Consider the following 20,514-nt stretch of genomic DNA (forward strand, 5'->3'; position numbering starts at 1 on the left):
TTAGGTGTTTTGCTGTGAATAGTGTTTTGTGACAGATTTAGCGACCACTTTTGCTTGCGGCAAAACAAAGTAGTAGTGGAAATCATGTAGCGACGGATTTTAGCGACCACCCTTGCTGAATTATTTGGGATTTTTTGTTTTAGTAGCTAGAGTTGTTATTTTTGGCTGAATTTTTTTGTGGTAACTTCTTTTAATCTATATTTTTTGTGAAAAATAGCTAAAGCCTTTAGTTTGGTTAGATTTGAAAGTTCCAAAAAAGTAGCAAATTTGATTTTTGTCAAAACTTCAAACGGCCATAACTTTTGCTCTGGTTATCAGAATCGCAATTATTATATATGTATTTGAGGTCTCCATCGTCCAAAAAAAGTGATTCTGTCAAAAGTTTTTTATTTTTCAAGTATTATTCTCTTATTTTTCTTAACTTATCATTTTTAGCTTATATAGTTAGACTTCGAATTGTCATTTGAAATTTTTTGTGCTATCTTCTCATCATTTTATAAGGTTGCTCACAAAATTTTAAGTCATTTGGGCGTCATTTGAGGGTAGCTGTAGTTCAAACCTACACTGTTACTTGCATAAGAAGGCAACTAATTGTGCATGCTGAATTTAGTGTATGACTAGAGGAAATCCATCTGACTTACAACCCTTTGATCCTGGGATAGATAGGACATTTCATAGATTAGTTAGACATCATTTAGTACCTTTTGAGCATCCTGAGCATTCTGTTATTGGTGATTTTGAGCATTATAGTTTTGAGCATTCTGATTTTGAATATTCTGAGAACATGACACACCCTCCACCCCGTGAGAGGACTCTAAGGGAATTGGCTGCACCTGATTTCACCTACGAAAGCTTGTGCATCTAATACCCTGATTAGGATGTCCCATATGTTCTTAAAATTGGATTGATCCATTTGCTTCCAAAGTTTCATGGCCTTGCAGGTGAAGACCCACACAAGCATCTGAAAGAATTCCATATTGTCTGCTCCACCATGAAACCACCAGATGTCCAGGAGGATCACATATTTCTGAAGGCCTTTCCTCATTCTTTAGAGGGAGTGGCAAAGGACTGGATATATTACCTTGCTCCAATGTCCATCATGAGCTGGGATGACCTCAAGAGAGTATTTTTAGAAAAAAATTTCCCTGCTTCCAGGACCACGAACATCAGAAAAGATATTTCAGGCATTAGACAACTCAGTGGAGAGAGCCTATATGAATACTGGGAGAGATTTAAAAAATTATGTGCTAGTTGCCCTCACCACCAGATTTCAGAGCAGCTTCTCCTCCAATATTTTTATGAAGGACTCAGCAACATAAAGAGAAGTATGATAGATGCTGCCAGTGGTGGAGCCCTTGGAGACATGACCCCTGCAGAAGCCATAAATTTAATTGAGAAGATGGCTTCCAACTCCTATCAATTCAGTGCCAAAAATGATGTTATTGTCATTAGAGGAGTGCATGAAGTAGCCACGAATTCATCTTCATCAGGTGAGACTAAGAAGCTTGAAGGTAAACTAGATGCCTTGGTTAACCTGGTAACCCAACTGGCCATGAATAAAAAATCTGCACTTGTCACCAGACTTTGTGGTTTATGCTCCTCTGCCGACCACCACACAGACCTTTGCCCTTCTGTGCAACAATCTGAAGCAACTGAGCAGCCTGAAGCTTATCCTGCAAACATCTACAAAAGACCTCTTCAACCCCAGCAGCAAAATCAGCCACAACAGCATAACTCTCTCCAGCAACAGGTACAATCCCGGATGGAGGAATCATCCCAACCTTAGATGGTCGAATCCTTCACAACAGCAGCAACAACAACAACCTTATTTTCAAAATGCTGTTGGCCCAAGTAGACCATACGTTCCTCCACCAATCCAGCAACAACAACAAAAGCAAACAACCACCCCCCCCCCCCAATTTGTTACTATTTCCTACTATCTGTTATGAATATTTGGTGTATCATTGCTCGTTGGGAAACGACCTAGGATCACTTCCTAGTTACTAAATTTTAATATTTATTTGATTCGGGTACGGCCTCGATCAAATTTGGCGCAGTTGCCGGGGAGTCAATGAGCAACCTGAATTGAGGTGGCACATACTGAAGACGTAGAGGCATGCTCTTGCATACGTGCCACTAGTGAGTGATATGTATGCAAGAGCACGCCACTAGGTCTCCAGTATGTGCCATCCACAACGAGTGACATGTATGCCAGAGCATGTCACTAGGTCTCTAATACATGCCACCCACAGCGAGTGACATGTATGCAAGAGCACGCCACTAGGTCTCCAGTACGTGCCACCCACAACGAGTGACATGTATGCAAGATCATGCGACTAAGTCTCCAGTATGTGCCACCCACAACGAGTGACATGTATGCAAGAGCACACCACTAGGTCTCCAGTATGTACAACTTCACAAGTGGCTTGTATGCAAGAGCATGCCTCTACGTCTTCAGTATGTGCCACCTCAATGATTGAAACATATGCAAGAGCACGACACCCTTGGTGAGTCCCACAGATTCACGACACTATGACCCCAGTACATGTCACTCCCCAAACGACACGTATGCAAGAGCATGACACATACGCTACACACACAAGGCTCATCAAACCCAAGCTTCGCACTTGGTGAGTCTCACAGGTTCACAAAATCCATGGCTCGTCCTTAGTAAGCCTCGATGCAACTCCACAGGCTTTTCAAAACCCAGGGCAAACATGTCCCCGGTCCAAGGCTCGATAAACCCAAGCTTCGCACTTGGTGAGTTTCACAGGTTCACAAAATCCAAGGCTCATCCTTAGTAAGCCTCGATGCAACTCCACAGGCTTGTCAAAACCTAGGGCAAACATGTCCCCGGTCCAAGGCTCGATAAAACCAAGGTTCACCCTTGGTGAGCCTTTTTTGTTGCTAAGTTCCATCTCCATAGGAACTCAAGGTGCGTAAGGTTTACCCTTAACAATCTTTTCTATTCCTAATTTTTATCTGTGCAGGAATACAAGTCTATAAAAAAACCCAAGGTCCTCCCTTGGTACCAAAAACCTAAGGTCTACCCTTGGTATGAATGCCTACAAAACCCAAGGCACCCGCTTGGTCTGGTCATTTGCAACAACTACAACGACCAAAGTCCAAGGTCCAGGCTCCACGGGTCAAGATGACCTACCCATAGACTTGTTGGCAAGACCTTCAACCAGGGGCAAGCTGAACATATTCCTTATAACCATCATAGGAGAAAATCTATAGGCCAAGATGAACTATCACTAGACTAGTTGAAAAGACCTTCAACAAGGTGTCTATCACACTAACTCCTCAGAAGCATCATAGGAGAAGCTCCGTAAAGCGAAAGGAAGCACCACCGCATTAATGATAAGACCTTTAATCAGGTTGAAATCAAACCTGAGATGATTACATGTCATCTACTATTCTATTTCACAAGACCACCAAGGTCTTGCCTCCACATCGACAAAGTCTTGCTTCCTACGCAGTCAAAGATTTCACCTTCATCATGACGGCCCAATCATACCACCACAAGTCATAGAGCATTGCATAGACAAAGGCAAACACACAAGACACACATAACATACACACAAGACAAAATTCTTCAACAAAGGAAAAATATGTGCATTGAAGGAAAATAATAATGGTCAACATTACAAGGCCTATGCGACCATAATCCAACAGTGAAGAAAAAAAGAAAATAAACAAAAGGCAACCTAAACTTAGGTATCATCTCCTCGCTCTTCAACACCTTACTTCTCATTAATAACCTCCTCCTTCTCAATAATTTCTTTCTCATCAAGCAGAACACCGTCCTTCAAGTCCTTGAAAGGATAAAAAAACCCAAGTCAAGGTCCTTGGTGAAGAACCCGACCTGTCTGATGGCCTTTTGAAATACCTTTTCATGCTACTCCACATCCTTCTTCTTGTACATTATCAGCTCCTCTTCAAGCTCCTTGTTGGGCTCCCTCTTCTTAGCCACTCGCAGCTTGGAATCCACCAGCCTAGACTCCAATTCTTTTAGCCAAGCCTCTAAATTAGCAACCACCTTGGCAAACTCATCCCTTTTCATTGCAATGCCTTCCACCTTTCCATCTAAGTCCTTTTTCTCTTCTTACAAACCCTTACAGCATGCGAACAATTCATCACCGTTCAACCTTGTGTGCAACAACTTGGCCAAGACACTGCCAACCTTGGAAGACAGTTGGTGGTTCGACCTTACAACCTCAGCAAAGGCAATGGTGGTGTTAGCTACCTTAGGGTGTTCCCGTTTCCAAACCGTACAAGCAGTAGCCCTCTGTTAGTCGGTCAATACGACTAACTTTTGTGTAAAAACTTATGTAAATTGTATACAACTCCTCCCATGTATAGTTGTTTCTGGTAGTATTGTAATTACTTTTTGATAATTTAGGTAATAGGTACTTTGTATCCCAGTTCTGTGTATTTAATGATCATTCCACTTCAATTTCAGGTAAAATAGGAAAGATTGGTGAAGTTCAGATTTCATGAACTCACTAAGCCACTCATCTTCTAGCTAAGCACATCATCCGCTAAATGCCCCATCTGATGGCTAAGTGCATGGACAATTCTAGAAGAAGGATGAGTTGTATAGAGGCGCTGAGCGAAAGCCAACTTGCTAAGCGCATCGTCTTCACCTTTAGGTTGAGTGAGTGTGACTGGCGCTAAGCCAAAAGTCACTTACGTGCGCTAAGCGAGCAAATCTTCCGCTAAGCGCGCATCCACCGACAGGATTGCCTATTTAAGCTGAAATCATAATTTCTGAAAGGTAGTTGAGTTTTTTTTTGGAGAGTTTTTGGCTGTGGAAAGACTGAGAGAGAGCTGAGCTTGACGAGGAAGCCATCTTGCGGAGCTTTGGATGAGATTTTGAGAGATTGTGAGGTTTCTAGAGGTGGAGGAGACATCCCCACTACTTGTATTTCTTCTATCTTTCATCTTCTCTTCTCATTGTTGTAAAGGAAGCTTCCCTGCTATGGAGAGCTAAACCCTCAGTTGGTTCTTCCTATTGTGTCATTCAATTTCTTGTCTATTTTATTTTTTAATATTTTTTTAGTGTTTAATCTTTTGTATGTTATTGGATTATTACTTGGCATTGAACATATTTAGTTTGCTTTAGATTGGTGTAAGCGGTACTCCTAGAATTTGGAGAGCATATTTGTATGCATGTGATGATCCTAGGGCATTTCTTCTTTTGAAGATTTATATAAATGAAAAAAAATCATGGGAGCAATTTGTTGCATTTGTGAGAATGAATTTGTTTTTCTTTCTGGAAGTTGGATGCATTTCTGGGTTTTGGGGTTTGAATAAAGTTCATGGACTTGAGGAAGACAAGGGCAATTTGGTCTATGTGTTTCATTAAACACACATGTGTAAGTTAGATGTTAACAAAAACAATGTTTTATCGGGGAAATGGGTCTCTGTGTAATGGAATTGCAATAACTAGGGGGTGTCTATGTAGGGGTATTTTATATAGGGGATGCCCGTGTAATAAGTCTTAATTTTAGGGGAGATGAATGTAATTTGCTCAAAAAGAAATGTGTCTCTAAAGGCATAGAACCAATGCTATCAGACTTTAATTCGAGAGACAGACTAAGTCAAGACACTAAGTCATTGGGTTAATGATTGAATCAATGAGTCACTAGTTAAGTTGTATGAATAAATAAATAGAAATTACACAATGGAAAATATAATAATAGAGAAATTTGTCCAACCAAATTTTTTTTTTCATAGTAACTTAATTAATATAAGATAAAAAAATACCTAATTAGATAGGTTTACAATCACTGTTTTTGGTCTCTAAGTTTATTTTTTTGGTCTTAAGTTTATAATAACTAAATAAGTGATTAATTAGGAGAGCCAAAATAAATAAAATAAGGTTCCTTTTGTGGGTTGGGTCATGAAAGTGATGAAATAACCGATTTACTTATACCTCTAGCAGCTCCATCACCGACGTCTTCCACACTCCTCCTTGACAGTGTCGAGGCCAAGCCCGACAACAGAATCCTCGACGTGGGTTACGGTGTCGGTAGGCCCATGTGCACCATCACAACCCACTCTTGCGCCAATGTCGTTGGCATTACCATCAATCACGACAAGATGCACAACAAGAAGGCCGATTGGGACTTTCTCTGGGAGATTGTCGCGACAAATCTGTTGTGTGCAAGGCCATGCATTATGAATCTGAGGTGTAGTGCATTTTTAGATCTAAAGCGTGAAGTGTATTTTCAAATCTAAGGCACGAGTGCATTTCCAAATTCGACATGCAGCAAGGACAATGACAGAGGTGGCGGTCTTGGACACGCTGACATGAAATGTTCAAGCTTTTGTCGAAAGATTGTCATTCTTCTTGTTGTTGGAGTGTATGGGTGTTAAGCCGTTTGTCTGTAGATTCAAGCTTAGGGATTCCAAGCAGTGGGGGAAGGTTTTTTGGGGGAAAAAACCAAGCTGCAAGGGGAGGCCGCACTTGACCGTGATTGGTGCCGACAACACTGGCAGAACAACAGAGAAGATGAAAGGAAGGAGGACGATGCATTTTATTTTATTTTATTGATGTATTCTTTTTATAAAAAAATTATTTCAGTGTATGTATGCCTTGTAAATTAAACAGGCACTGATCTAAACATGCAAATTAATTTAAATGGCATATTCAGATCAAACAGCGGAAACTAAATATTATGAGCGTACCCCAACCATTGCAGATCGAATGCGAAGCAGCACATACACGAAAATGAAGACAGTTTTGCTCTTCTAGACCCTTGCTCACTCTGAATAGATGGTGTATTTTTTGAATAGAGAAGTGGGTTTGGTGATGCAAAATTGAGAGCACCCCATCCTATTTATAGAGTCTATCCATCATAGAGCTTAACCAACTTGTTGTCAGAACGTGAGATAGAAGTTATCAGTACGTGAAATAAAGGATGGGTACGTGATTTGTTACTGAAGGTGGTTGCAAATATGTTCCAAAGATATGGGTTGAATGTGGAAGGAAAATAGACCAGATTTAGAAATAACAAAATTTTCTAAAATAAAAATAAAAATAGAAGCACGTGGAACGTGGGGGGACGTGGGCTTCCAACATTCTCCCACTTGGTCCATTTAACTCAACATCAACCGTAACAAGAAACATAATATATGAGTCATGGCAATAGGTCCTCTGATGATGAGTAGTATCTTTCATGTACCACAATATATCAAGTCTCTCAACACTAGCTCTCAACTTAATGAATAAACCATATGTTTATTCTATATCTAAACCGAATGATTTTTCTCGAAATAAATAAATATGTGCACAAAACCATATGAGAAAATATCTAACAGAATAAGAGTTTCATTGAAAATAACAAATGTACGTACAATGAAATTACATCATGGAACCAAGTCCCATTCGTACTACATGATCCTTAAAATTCTTTGGTGGCATGCCTTTAGTTAAAGGATCAGCAATCATCAACTCATTGTTGATGTGTTCAATGACCACTTTCTTTTCTTTAACACGTTCTCTTATGGCTAAGTACTTGATGTCGATGTGCTTACTTCGACTTCCACTTTTGTTGTTTTTAGCCATAAACACCACAGCAAAGTTGTCACAATACAACTTTAATGGCCTAGAAATAGAGTCCACAACTCTAAGGCCAGACATGAAACTCTTCAACCATACACCATGCGAGGTAGCCTTAAAACAGGAAACGAATTGAGCCTCCATAGTGGAAGTAGCAGTTAAGGTTTGCTTGGCACTTCTCCAAGATACAGCTCCACCGGCTAACATAAAAATATAACCAGATGCTGATCTTCGTGAATCAACGCAACCAGCAAAGTTTGAGTCGGAGTAGCCAATCACTTCTAGACAATCAGTTTGTCTGTACATGAGCATGTAATCCTTTGTTCCTTGAAGATATCTCATCACTTTCTTTGCAGCTTTCCAGTGGTCAATACCTGGATTACTTTGATATCTTCCCAAAACTCCAACAGTGAACGCAATATCAAGTCTAGTGCAAACATGAGCATTCATAAGGCTTCCAACTGCTGAAGCATATGGAATATTTTTCATGTGTTCCCGCTCAAAATCATTTTTGGGGCACTGACTCAAAGCGAGTTTGACACCCTTCACAATGAGAGCTACACTTGGTGAATAATCTTTCATGTTAAATCTCTCTAAAACTTTGTTGATATAGGTTTCTTGAGACAAGTCTAAAATGCCTCAAGATCTTTCTCTATGGATCTTTATGCCTATGACATAAGATGTCTCTCCCATATCTTTCATATCAAAGTTCTTTGAGACAAAATTTTTCACCTCATATAGCATACCCTTATCATTAGTCGCAAGAAGAATATCATCTATGTATAATACAAGGAAACAAATCTTACTCCCACTGACCTTCTGGTATATACAGTGATCCATGACATTCTCTTCAAAGCTGAATGAAGAAATAACCTCATGAAATTTTAAATACCACTGGCGGGAGGCTTGTTTCAATCCATAGATGGACTTATTAAGCTTGCAGACTAAGTGCTCACCAACACTAGATAAGAATCCCTCAGGTTGTTTCATGTAAACCTCTTCTTCTAGATCACCATTCAGGAACGCCGTTTTCACATCCATTTGATGCACCTTAAGATCAAAATGAGCTACTAATGCCAAAATTACTCGAAGATAGTCTTTCTTAGATATAGGGGAAAATGTCTCTCTGTAATTGATTCCTTCTCTTTGAGTGAATCCTTTAGCAACAAGTCTTGCCTTATGTCTCTCAATGTTGCCTTCTGAGTCTTTCTTTGTTTTGAAGACCCATCTACATCCGATGGCTTTTACACCAGTAGGCAACTCAACGAGATCTCAAACTTGGTTAGATGCCATAGAATTCATCTCATCCCTCATAGCATTATACCACAAATTTGATTCCTTATAACTCATGGCTTGTGAAAACGTCTCAGGATCATTTTCGGCTCCAATGTTGTAGTCTGATTCTTATAGGTACACTACATAATAACTAGGAATTGTTGTCTTTTTTATTCTAGTAGATCTTCTTAATGCTACTTGGTCATCCTGCTGAGGAACTTGTTCAACCGGTTCTTCACCAATTTGTTCAATATCATCATGTTGTTCCTCACAAACAACTTGATCTACATGATCAATTTCAATAGCTTGTGGAACTTCAATCACTGGTTGTCTAACACCCATTTTAACTTGAGGGGTGGGAATGACTACCAACCTATTACTTGTCCCAAAAGGTTCAGCTTCATAGTGATCCTTTTCAGAAGAAATGTTCTAAAATTGATCACTCCCACTGATCAAGTCATTTTCAAGAAACTTTGCATTCCTTGATTCCACAATCCTAGTGTTGTGGGATGGACAATAGAACCTATACCCTTTAGACCTTTCAGCATATCCAATGAAATACCCAGTAATAGTCCTAGGGTCTAGTTTCTTCTCTTATGGATTATAAATTCTTACTTCAGATGGGCATCCCCAAATGCGTATATGTCGCAAACTCTAGTTTCTTCGTTCTGCCACACCATTCTGATCCGGAGAACCAGGCATAGTGTATTGGGCAACAAACCCATGTTCTTGAAGAAATTTTGCAAATGAACCTGGTGCTTGTCCATCCTCTGTGTATCTACCATAGTACTCCCCACCTTTATCTGATCTCACGATCTTAATTTGTTTTCCACATTGTTTCTCAACTTCAACCTTAAAAGCTTTAAAGGCATCTAAAGCTTCATTCTTAGAATGAAGTAAGTAGAGATACATATATCGTGAATAATCATCTATAAAGGTTATGAAGTATTTCAGACTATTTGCATCAATGTCTGGACAACATATGTCTGTATGTATGATTTCTAATAAATTAGAACTCCTCTTTGCACTCTTTTTAGACTTGTTAGTTTGCTTACCCTTAATGCAATCTACACAAGTCTCAAAATCAGCAAAATCCAAAGTACTAAGTACTCCTTCATTTACTAATCGCTTGATTCTCTCAATAGAGATATGTCCTAATCTTTGGTGCCACAACATAGAGGATTCTTCATTCACAATACATTGTTTTAACCCAACAGAAACGTGCATAGAATTATAAGTAGTGTTGCTTTTCAATTCAATCGAATAAAGACCATCAATCAATTGACCACAACCAATAATTTCATATTTATTCAGTAAATTAAAACCAAAGTCTATAAAATTAAAATAGAATCCCAAAGGTGCAAGTTTAGAAACAGAAATTAAGTTTTTACAAAAACTAGGAACATAAAAACCTTTCTCCAAATGTAATTTAAAGTCACTACTTCAAACTAAGACGCACATTCCAATGGCCTCTACATGCGAGCTCATCCAACTCCCTGAGTAAATGCACTGCTCACTTCCCACTGGCTTCCTTAGGCTTTCCATACCCTGCAAGGTATTAGAAACATGGATTGTAGAACCTGAGTCAATCCACCATGTATTATGATTCACATTAATCATATTAGATTCATAACAAACGAAAGTAAATGGTGTACCTTTCTTCTCAAACCAACTTTTAAATTTGGGGCAGTCCTTCTTTATGTGTCCTTTCTTTTTACAGAAGAAACACTTTGACTCCTTTTTAATTGTTGGTTGAGTCAGAATCCTTCCTTTATTGGTGCCTATAGACTTCTTTCTATCCTTTCCAGAAGTAGAAGTAGTCAAATTTACCTTCTCACCCTCTTCCAATATCAATCTCTCCTCTTCTTGAACACACATGGTCATTAGTTCATTAATAGACCATTTATCCTTATGTGTGTTGTAGGAGATTTTAAAGGGTGTATACTGTTAAGGTAGGGTGCACAAAATGAAATGTACCAGGAAGGATTCATACATGGTAACTTCCAGGGTTTTCAACTGAGCCACTATGTCCCTTAAGCGCATGATATGTTCACGCCCACCTCTCGTTCCAGTAAGCTTAATGGAAGAGAATTGCATAATGAGTGTGCTAGCAAGCGACTTCTCAGAGGTCGTAAACTGTTCATCAATGGCTTTCAACATATCTCTGACCTTATCATGCTGGTCAACTGAACCCCGGATACTAGTGGATATGTTGGTTTTTATGAACATAACGGAGAGACGATTAGATCTCTCCCACTTTTCATAAAGGTCAACAGCATTAGGTTCACTAGTTTCAGTAATAGTCGGTGGCTCATCCTTCCTTATAGCATAGTCAATATCCACCCAGCCCAAATGAAGGAGAATTCTTTCCTTCCAAACCTTATAATTATCACCTTTCAATATGGGAAGGCCACAAGAAATGTTCATAGATTGTGAAACTGCAAACAAACACACATGCTCATTAAGAAAATTTGAGACTAAACAAATGTCATGTTTTGCCAATGCAAATCATGTCTCAATATATGAATCTAGTGACACAAAACTTGCCTGTGGGCTAAAGTCCTACTCAATTAGATTCATCATGCAACTTTATGATAAAACTATTAAATCATGTTCTTTTCCTTAATTCATGTGGGTAAATTAAGAAATATAATCTAATATTTTATCCTAATTAATCATACAAATACAACAAAATTCCTGTGGGTAGATTTCATCACATTACATATGATTAATCACAATTAATATTTCTAATATGATTATAAATTTAGCATATAATTTTACTCAATTAAAGATGCTATTACTACTCTCTAATTTAATAAAATTATATTAATCACTTAACATTCAAAAGTAATCTTTGCATAACATACTTAATAATGCAAACGTGCTCAATATTAAATAATAAAAATTACATGTATACCAATTCAAATAACATTGTACGTATATCCATTCAACATGTAATAAACTTGAAAGGATCAAATCCAATGGCAAAGGGAGTTATTTCATGCTGCAGGGCAAGGGTTGAAGACTAGCTACCAATGAGATTCGAACCGGCGACAAAGAGGTAATATAAACCGTATCAACCACTAGATCAAGTCATGCTTTGTTTAGTATTCTCCGAAATAATATTTATTAACAATTTCATATCAGCAACCAAAAAAATGTGAATGTTCGTCTTCAACCTCCAACCGGGTCATAAGGATCTGTTTAACACCCGCGAACCCGATTTCGAAAACCCACACCATTATATACATTTTGGACACCCAAAAACACATTTTAAATCAGAAAAATTAGAAAACTCATATTATTCCTAATTTTGATGTTATTTCGAATTAAGGAGGCTTAAAACATAACACTCATATGCTCAGAAAATAAACTCCGGAAACGCATAATAAGAACGACCCAACAAGCAAGGCAGAGGTATAAAAAGGCTCTGATACCAAATGTAAATTAAACAGGCACTGATCTAAACATGCAAATTAATTTAAATGGCATATTCAGATCAAACGGCGGAAACTAAATATTATGAGCATACCTCCAGCCATTGCAAATCGAATGCGAAGCAGCGCATACACGAAACTGAAGACAGTTTTGCTCTTCCAGACCTTTGCTCACTCTGAATAGATGATGTATTTTTTGAATAGAGAAGTGGATTTGGTGATACAAAACTGAGAGCACCCCATCCTATTTATAGAGTCTGTTCATCACAGAGTTCAACCAACTTGTTATCAATACGTGAGATAAAGGATGGGTACGTAATTTGTTTCTGAAGGTGATTGTAAATATGTTGCAAAGATATGAATTGAATGTGAAAGGAAAATGGACCAGCTTCATAAATAACAAAATTTTCTAAAAAAAATAAATAAAAATAGAAGCATGAAACGTGCGGGGACGTGGACTTCCAACATGCCTACCGTAATCTCCAATTATTTTAACCATTGATTGTATTTAATGAACCATATTACTCCATATTTTTGTTTCCTATTGTGGGAAACAAGTTAACCTTTTCCACCATAGTCTTCATCCTAAAACAATAGTTACTTGTGAAAACTAAAAACCTAGAGTTACATTACTCAACTGCTCAGATAGCTTCACGTGGTATCCTTCGTGAATTGGAGACAACAAGCACACTATGGTTCTTTTCTTCCTATTTCTATTTGATCATTGTCTCTTATTCTATGTTTCTTCTTCCACTCGTTCTCTATTATAGCTTTCCTATGATTGACGAACACATGTGCTGACGAAGGTGCAGCCACTTTGCAACGACAAACTCCAAGCAATAACATTGTTGCATCAAGGGTATCTTTTTAGTTTTTTTATATGATCATCCGGTTTAAGTGAGTCATCAATTATATCTAAAATCGATCAAGCCAACCGATTTTTATCAAGCCAATTACATGTCCGATCTAACAAACAACTCGAACCTTGATAACAATGCATTGAACAAAGGACCTACAGACACAAAAAGCCACTTGGTGGTGATTCGCTTGGAGAGGATTCGAGGGGACAAAGGATGGTATTTTTCTCCTCTATCACATTCATTTTCTCTTGTTATGAATTTCCATATGAGAGTAATTTGCTCTCGTCTAGTGATCGGCCAAGCCATTCATCTACTTCTAATGAATAAAGTAATGTGTCAATCTTTGCACCAGTTGCACAAAAATTCTATTATCTGATTCTCTTCGTATTATTATGGAACATGCCTTAATCTTATATTTATTTATCCTAATGATATGGGCTTATTAAATTTCCACAATTAGTATCATACACTTGTTGATATGGATTATAGTTATTTTATTCATTATTTTTCATTGATACATCATTAAAATGTAGCTAGGTTTTCTTTATTTAGGTTGATAATCACATTTGGCTTATTGTAACTCAAGTACTTGGTAAGCAACTAGAGTGCTCGGACGATGCGCCAACCAAATACCAAACTTAATTTATTAATATCTCAAATTTCATTATCCTAAATTTTCAATTCTTTATTTTGGTTTTCCATTGTGATTTTATAAATAATGAGAATATCACATCATCATCAAAATAATCAACTTCAAAGTAATCTTCATAATTTATTTTTCTATTTTTATTTCAACTTCAATTTTGAAGAATTTTAAATAAATTTAAAGTCAAATGACCTACTTGGTTTCTTATAGGATTTTTTTATTCAATTTAATCATTTATTTTTTTTAAAATTTTTTTTGGTCCTCTATGTTTTAAAAGAAAAACCAAAATAGTCCTTTTGTCTATTTTGAACTAACACAGTTAATAATTGTAAAAAATTGACAGTTAAAAACTATCACAAAATGTATCCTTTTTTTTCTTTATCTTCCTCCTCTTCTTCTTTTTCTCCTTCATCTACATGATTCTTCACTAGACAACAAACCTCCAATAGAGATTTCATAAGTTTCTGTGTATCAAATATAAGTGTATCATCTTCAACTTCGTCCTTGTCGTCAACATACCCTTTCTCCAATACAGTACTTCAGCGCACCATCTTCAAGTTCATCCTCACCGACAACCCCTTCTCCGTCAAGGTGCCCCTACGCATCGTCCTGAACTTTGTCCTCACAATCTAGATCTGATTCAGATATGAAATTTGGGAGGTCGTCCTTGTGATTTGTGTTGTCTAGTGAAGAACCGAGAGGAAGAAGGAGAAGGAAAAAGAAGAAGAGAAAGACGAAGGAAAAAAAAAGGATACATTTTGTAGTATTTTTTAGCTACCAATGTCATAAAATTATTAACGGTGTTAGTTTAAAACAGATGGAAGGACCATTTTGGTCCTTTTATAAAACATAAAAGACCAAAATGAATTTTCTAAAAATAAATATTGAAAAAAACAAGGTAAAAGACTAAATAGGTCATTTGACCTAAATTTAAATATTTAACCCCATTGATACAACCTAAAAGACCTTATTAATTTAACCCAAACTAATCTCAAGTTGATTGGTTTTGGTTATTTCAAAAAAATATCCAAAAACTCAACCCAATTCAACTTGCACAATTTTGATTTGACCTTTACTTCTTGCACCCCTTTTTCTTCTTGCACCCAAAATAATCTGATTGGACACAAATACCCTTGCATCGTCCCCTTTGGCGGCCACCATCAACAAACACCTCCTCTAATGACCAAAGCAACAATGCCAAATGCAGTGGAGACTCCATGCTGCCCCACTTCTCAAGGTTGCATCAAATTCTTTTATAAGTTCACCTTATTCTAGGAAAACCTTTTCGAAATACACCAATTCCTTTTTCAAATTTCGAGAATTATGCAAACATACTTCTAAAAAGACTTTTCCAAAAGATTTAGTGTCTTCTAGAAAGGTACTCCCAAAGTACAAAAACATACTTTTGAAATGATATTTTTGAAAGTTTAAAAACTTAGTGTCTCCTAGAAAGATCTTTTGGGAAGTATCCAAATATACTTCTAAAAAAGTCTTTTTAGAAGATACTAATTTTTAGACACCTTCGGAAAAGACCTTTCCATAAGTATAAAAAAACTAATGACTTCCGAACAAGCTTTTCCAAAATAGGGTCGCATTCTAGACCTCTTTTGTCTTGGACTACATCTGCGCCTTCTTCCCTACATTAGAGTTTCCAACGATGGTGTTAGATGGCGGTGTTTGCATGTAGCATGGTGTTGGATGGTTGGGTGGAAGTGGGACACAATGGTGTTGGGTGGTTGGCTGTAGGGGCAAATTTGTCTGTTTGGATTTTTTGGCGGTGCAGGAAGTAAAAGCCATTTCATTAAGAATTTAATCAAATTCACCGACCAGTTAACTCTCCTATTATTTATGGAGTTTGTGTAGATATGCAATGTCAATTTAATTGTTGGACTGGTATCGATGGATGTGGCATATGGCATATGGCTTACAACAACATTGCAATACGTGAAACTTGAAGATTCTTAAATAATCAAAAAATAACTTTTATTCTTCTTCGGATTCTAATTTTTTAAAAATTTCGGATTCTTTTTTTAGTTCCGGGGAAAAGGGGACAGAAATTGGGATTACACGGTCCCCAATTTTCTATATATATAAAAACTTACCATTTTTTGCTCATTGCATTATGGACATGTCAACTTGGAATTTTGTGTACTTTGTATGTGAGGTACAGTGGAATTATGATTTATGGTAACATTCCTTTGGTAGCGTGCATCCAACACCCCTCCTGGATCAACAACATATGGAACTTCCCTTAGTGGTGGACTTTTAATGCATAAGCAAATTACTTAAAAATCTTTATGGTGCACTTTTAATGCATATCAGCACGAGACCGCCATGCACCACACGTATCGACATTCCAAAAAACATTCCTCTTTCAAGAGAATTCAGGCATGTCATCGTTTATGGAACGGTAGATTTCTCATGGTCAATGCTGCAGTTATAATCCTCTTATATCTTCTTTAAAATATGCTTTTTAACCTATGCATAAGCTAAACAATTTTAACTTACGAAAAACCCCTTCTCAATTTTTGTTCCAGAAGTTTTGGATATCTTATCCAAAGCTGAATTGGAGCTACCATTAAAACCACTTTATATACTTCTTTTCTGCCACGTGAAAAGAGCCTTCTTAAAAACTTATAATCCAAGAGTTATATTCCAGAAAATATGTCGAAATGACTCCCCTGATCAACATTTCACTCGAATCCACTTAATCCGACATACACATTACCAATAAAGTAGTCTCCTCATAGAATAGATGTTACAAGTTGATCATGTTTTCCCCGGTTCAAATAATAACCAATGATATGAAACACTGCAATTGCGCAGTGATAGTATGTAGGGATTTTAGACCCACAAATCGTCAGAATGATGAAGAAAAGTAGCTAATTCTGAGACACGGCAGTAGTATGGCCGTATCTTTGCATGACTCTTTTAGTGGCTAGAGCTGCAGCCTCACTAGCACGCATTGTCCCACTAGCCATGATTGCAGCAAATTCTTTGAGAATCTCATCTTGAACCTTGTTGCGTGCATCTCCAAGAGGATCTGCTGTGACCCCATTTGGTGATGACTTCTGGGGTTCCCCTGCTGGCTTTGCAGAAGGTGATGCTGCCTTTTCATCTTTGCCCTTCACTTCCTTGTTCACCTCTCTGCTCACAACATTCTCAGTGGATGAGTTGGAGATACTAGAGTTTTTTTGGGTATTAGCTGAAGCATTCAGGGTAGTTGAAGGCCTGAATTGAGGTACTTGAGGAACTGCACCAGATTTCAGTGTTGTCTCCAAGTTCTGTATCATAGGCACTGCAAAATGAAAGTGGTAAGATAAATAAGCAATGAGCATAAATGCCGCAAGATTACTCTTAAATAGGTACTTAGATAAGCTCAAAAGTTTGTTAACTCAGAAGGAGAAATCTTTTATCATTTACAACAATAAATGTAGAATGAAAATGAAAACCAACGAATGAAGGAAAATGTAGATGCTGATGCAAAGTTAGATTGAATTGCTATCAACACTCAAGTAGATCCAAATTTAGAAGACAAAGCGTTTTTGCTATGAAGTAGTTCTATTACAAGCTTTCACTAATTTTATATATTATACTTTCACTGTGTCAAAAATATTTGACATACTTTAAAAAAAACTATCCACATTCGGAATAGAACTTGAAGGGTTAGAGGTGATAACTCACATATAAGGGCTCCCATTGGGCTGCTCATCACCTCATTGGGGAGCTGGAGAATATATTCAGGAATGGACGCACCAACCAAAAATTGAGCAACCTCATTGCTGAAGTTGTTGCAATTGTGAGTAAGCAGACTATATGTTTCAGGCAGGTATCGCGGACTGATTTCCTGTAAATACATTTCGAAAACATCCTTGGGAACATGTGTCACACCTAAGTCTACCACTCTAAGTGGAGTTCCATATGGTGTTAATCCAGCAGGAGAATGTTGTATGCCACCACCAAAGTAATACTCATTACCATAAACCACAACTCCTGTGTGCCTGAGGCACAAACAAAGTACACAAATTATAGGCTTTCCAGATTCCAACAAAAGAATAGCACTCTTAACGATATTATCGTGTACATCCAAAAAAATGATAAGAGAAAAAAGTAGCAAACCCAAGTTTCAGGTATTATCATGTTTTGATTCATATCTATTTCTATAGTAATCCATAACTAAATAGACACTGCATATCCACAGATCACAGCATTAATATTCAATAAACATGTGTAACAGTCACCCCAAAACAAATCCAATTTCGTTAAGAATACAACTAGCAATGGCATCAATCAAAGAAACTTTTTGCCCTGGACCAACAATATAGAGAAGCACTCACCATATGCCTTCAATAGCTTTCCCCAAAAAGGACATTGAAAGCTGCCGTGCTAGTCCTTGGCTCAAGTCATAAACATTTAGAGTAACCCTGCAACCCTCCTGCGATCAAATATCAAATGTAACATGTAACGATAAATGTCAAAACAATTGCCAAGTACTAAGATGTAAAATACAAAATAGACAATTATCTACAAAGAGACATTTGGAAAACATCATTAGTACCACATACCTCAGCCATCTGCTGCAGTCCAATTGAAAATTGATTAGCCTCTTTAATTAATTAAACTTGCAAAGGAGTGTTGTAAGTACTCCAAAATAGAACAGATCACAAGAACCTGAAACAGCGAAACTCGGTAAGAATCATACCAAAACAACCATAAAAGAGAAACACCCTCATGAACTAAACATGTAACAAAAACCACAAAATCACGAGAAAAGTGTCCTACTAGGAAACAAGTAGATCCATCATTTGTTATCATAATCATTTTTTTTTTGTGTGTGTGTGTACAATGACAACAAACGAAATTTTAACCGCAAGCCTCGTCCAAATCACTCAAATCTCCCACAAAGTAGGCTTCAAAACAAAAACTAAACATTGATAAACAGAAAAACATCTCAACATGGAGCAACCGAATAAGAAAATATTTCATAAAAATAAATCAATAAAACAACAATTCAAAATCCAAATCCAGAAGCAACACAAAACGCAAAGACCCTTTTCAAAAAACCACCCCTTGAAAATTTCACAATTTGAATCCCCCAACCCAAGAAAAAAAAAGTTTTTTTCCACAACGGGGTAGACCCAAATCCAAAATTCAAACTTTCAAACATTTACAGATCCAACACAAAATTGGCACCCCAAATTCTACCTTAAGGAACAAAATAAACTCTTCAAAAATATCTGAATCAATTAGTAAACCACGCACACAACATGAATCCTAAAAATACCCTACAGAGAAAGAGAGAACTTACGAGAAGAATGAACCACGAAGCGACACAGAAAATTACAAGATTAGAGAACACGGTTCCTCTGCAACAACGAAGAAAAACCTTTGGAGGGTACGTCCTAATAAATAGAAAAAATATTGTTATTGTATTGTCCATTGGAGATCTAGATTCTCTACTGCCATCACATTTTACCTTTCCGTAAGCCTCCACGACTTTCTAGAACCTACCACGCTAGTCCACGTGTTTTTTGCCATCAATTTATATTTTTATTCCCTGATTTTATTTGAATTTTTTCTACATATTGGTAAACCGACATTGGTTAACGCGTTTCACATTTCGTCATTATTGAAGGTTTATTCACTTTTAATTTAGGTATGATAATCTATTTTGGTTATTTATTTTACTTAAAATGTTGTAATTTTTTATCTTTTAAAAAATTTAATTTGATCTTTTATTTTATTTAAAATATTCAAAATAGTTATTTATCTTTTAAAATCACTTGGATATCTTATCTTATTTAAAATATTTAAAATGATCATTAAACTATTTAAATATATTCAATTTTTCCTTTAAATAATTCTAATAACACTCCCATAAAAAGATTATTCTAAATATATTTAAACACTTAAAGTATCATTTTAAATTTTTTAAATAATAGCATACCCTTTAAAAGATAAATGATCATTTTAAATCTTTTAAATAAGATAAAATACCAAAATAAATTTATTAAAAGATGATGGATCAAATTGAACTAATAAAATATCAATGATCATTTAGTCTTCTTTAATTTAATGATTGAATTTCTCATTTTAAAAAATATTTTAAAAAACAATTATTTTCACTAAACAATTGAGTATATAACTAGATTCTCACTTAAACATGTAAAACAAATTTAATATATTATATTCCTCATTTTACATGATAAATCTTACTATTGATATATTATATTGAATAAACATGTAAAACAAATTTAATATAACTAGATTCTCACTTAAAACAATTGAGTAAAATATCTTCAATTATATTCATTAGATTATGAGATTATATACAATTATAAATATTAAAATGTATCATTTCACAAATTTAATAAATCATAATAAAACAATTTAAAAAACTTAAATACCAAAATAGAACTATTTAAAAACATAAAAGTCTAAAATTAAATTATTTAAAATTATATTGTTTCAATTAACATGTAACATCACCATCTCAATAAGCGTTAACAAATTCATCATCGTTAACATATAGAACGTTCAGCCAAACAAGATTTTAACAAACTCCTTTAAAAACATAAAGAACTAAAATAAAAATTTTAAAATTTAATATAACAAACACGGAAAAATAGTAAAAGATAATGAAAAAAAAATAACATTTAGCTTTTATGTTAAGATAAGCTCCATTTTGAATCAACCGGCCTAGCTGAGTTAGTTGAGCTGTGTACT

The 20,514-nt window shown here is 36.3% G+C and overlaps 1 protein-coding gene and 1 non-coding gene across 3 annotated transcripts; both read right to left on the reverse strand.

The window, feature by feature from the left end:
- Window positions 1-1,162: 1,162 nt before the first annotated feature.
- On the reverse strand, window positions 1,163-1,269 carry LOC113000307 (small nucleolar RNA R71). The gene has a single exon (XR_003265597.1). It is a non-coding gene; the product is annotated as a small nucleolar RNA R71 (small nucleolar RNA).
- A 15,243-nt stretch (window positions 1,270-16,512) lies between these two features.
- On the reverse strand, window positions 16,513-19,168 carry LOC100799161 (PPPDE peptidase domain-containing protein 2-like). Of its 2 annotated transcripts, none has more exons than NM_001254316.2 (5): window positions 19,097-19,168; window positions 18,354-18,459; window positions 18,126-18,223; window positions 17,473-17,789; window positions 16,513-17,086 (listed from the first exon to the last, which is right to left on the reverse strand). In NM_001254316.2, the coding sequence occupies exons 2-5, from the start codon at window positions 18,360-18,362 to the stop codon at window positions 16,671-16,673; spliced, it is 840 nt and encodes a 279-aa protein (NP_001241245.1). In that variant the 5' UTR covers window positions 18,363-18,459; window positions 19,097-19,168; the 3' UTR covers window positions 16,513-16,670. The 2 variants fall into 2 exon arrangements, with proteins under 2 accessions (NP_001241245.1, XP_006601819.1); XM_006601756.4 differs by lacking the exon at window positions 19,097-19,168 and adding an exon at window positions 18,994-19,070.
- Window positions 19,169-20,514: the final 1,346 nt, after the last annotated feature.

The sequence above is a fragment of the Glycine max genome, chromosome 18 (assembly GCF_000004515.6).
Source record: "Glycine max cultivar Williams 82 chromosome 18, Glycine_max_v4.0, whole genome shotgun sequence".
Lineage (NCBI taxonomy): Eukaryota > Viridiplantae > Streptophyta > Magnoliopsida > Fabales > Fabaceae > Glycine > Glycine max.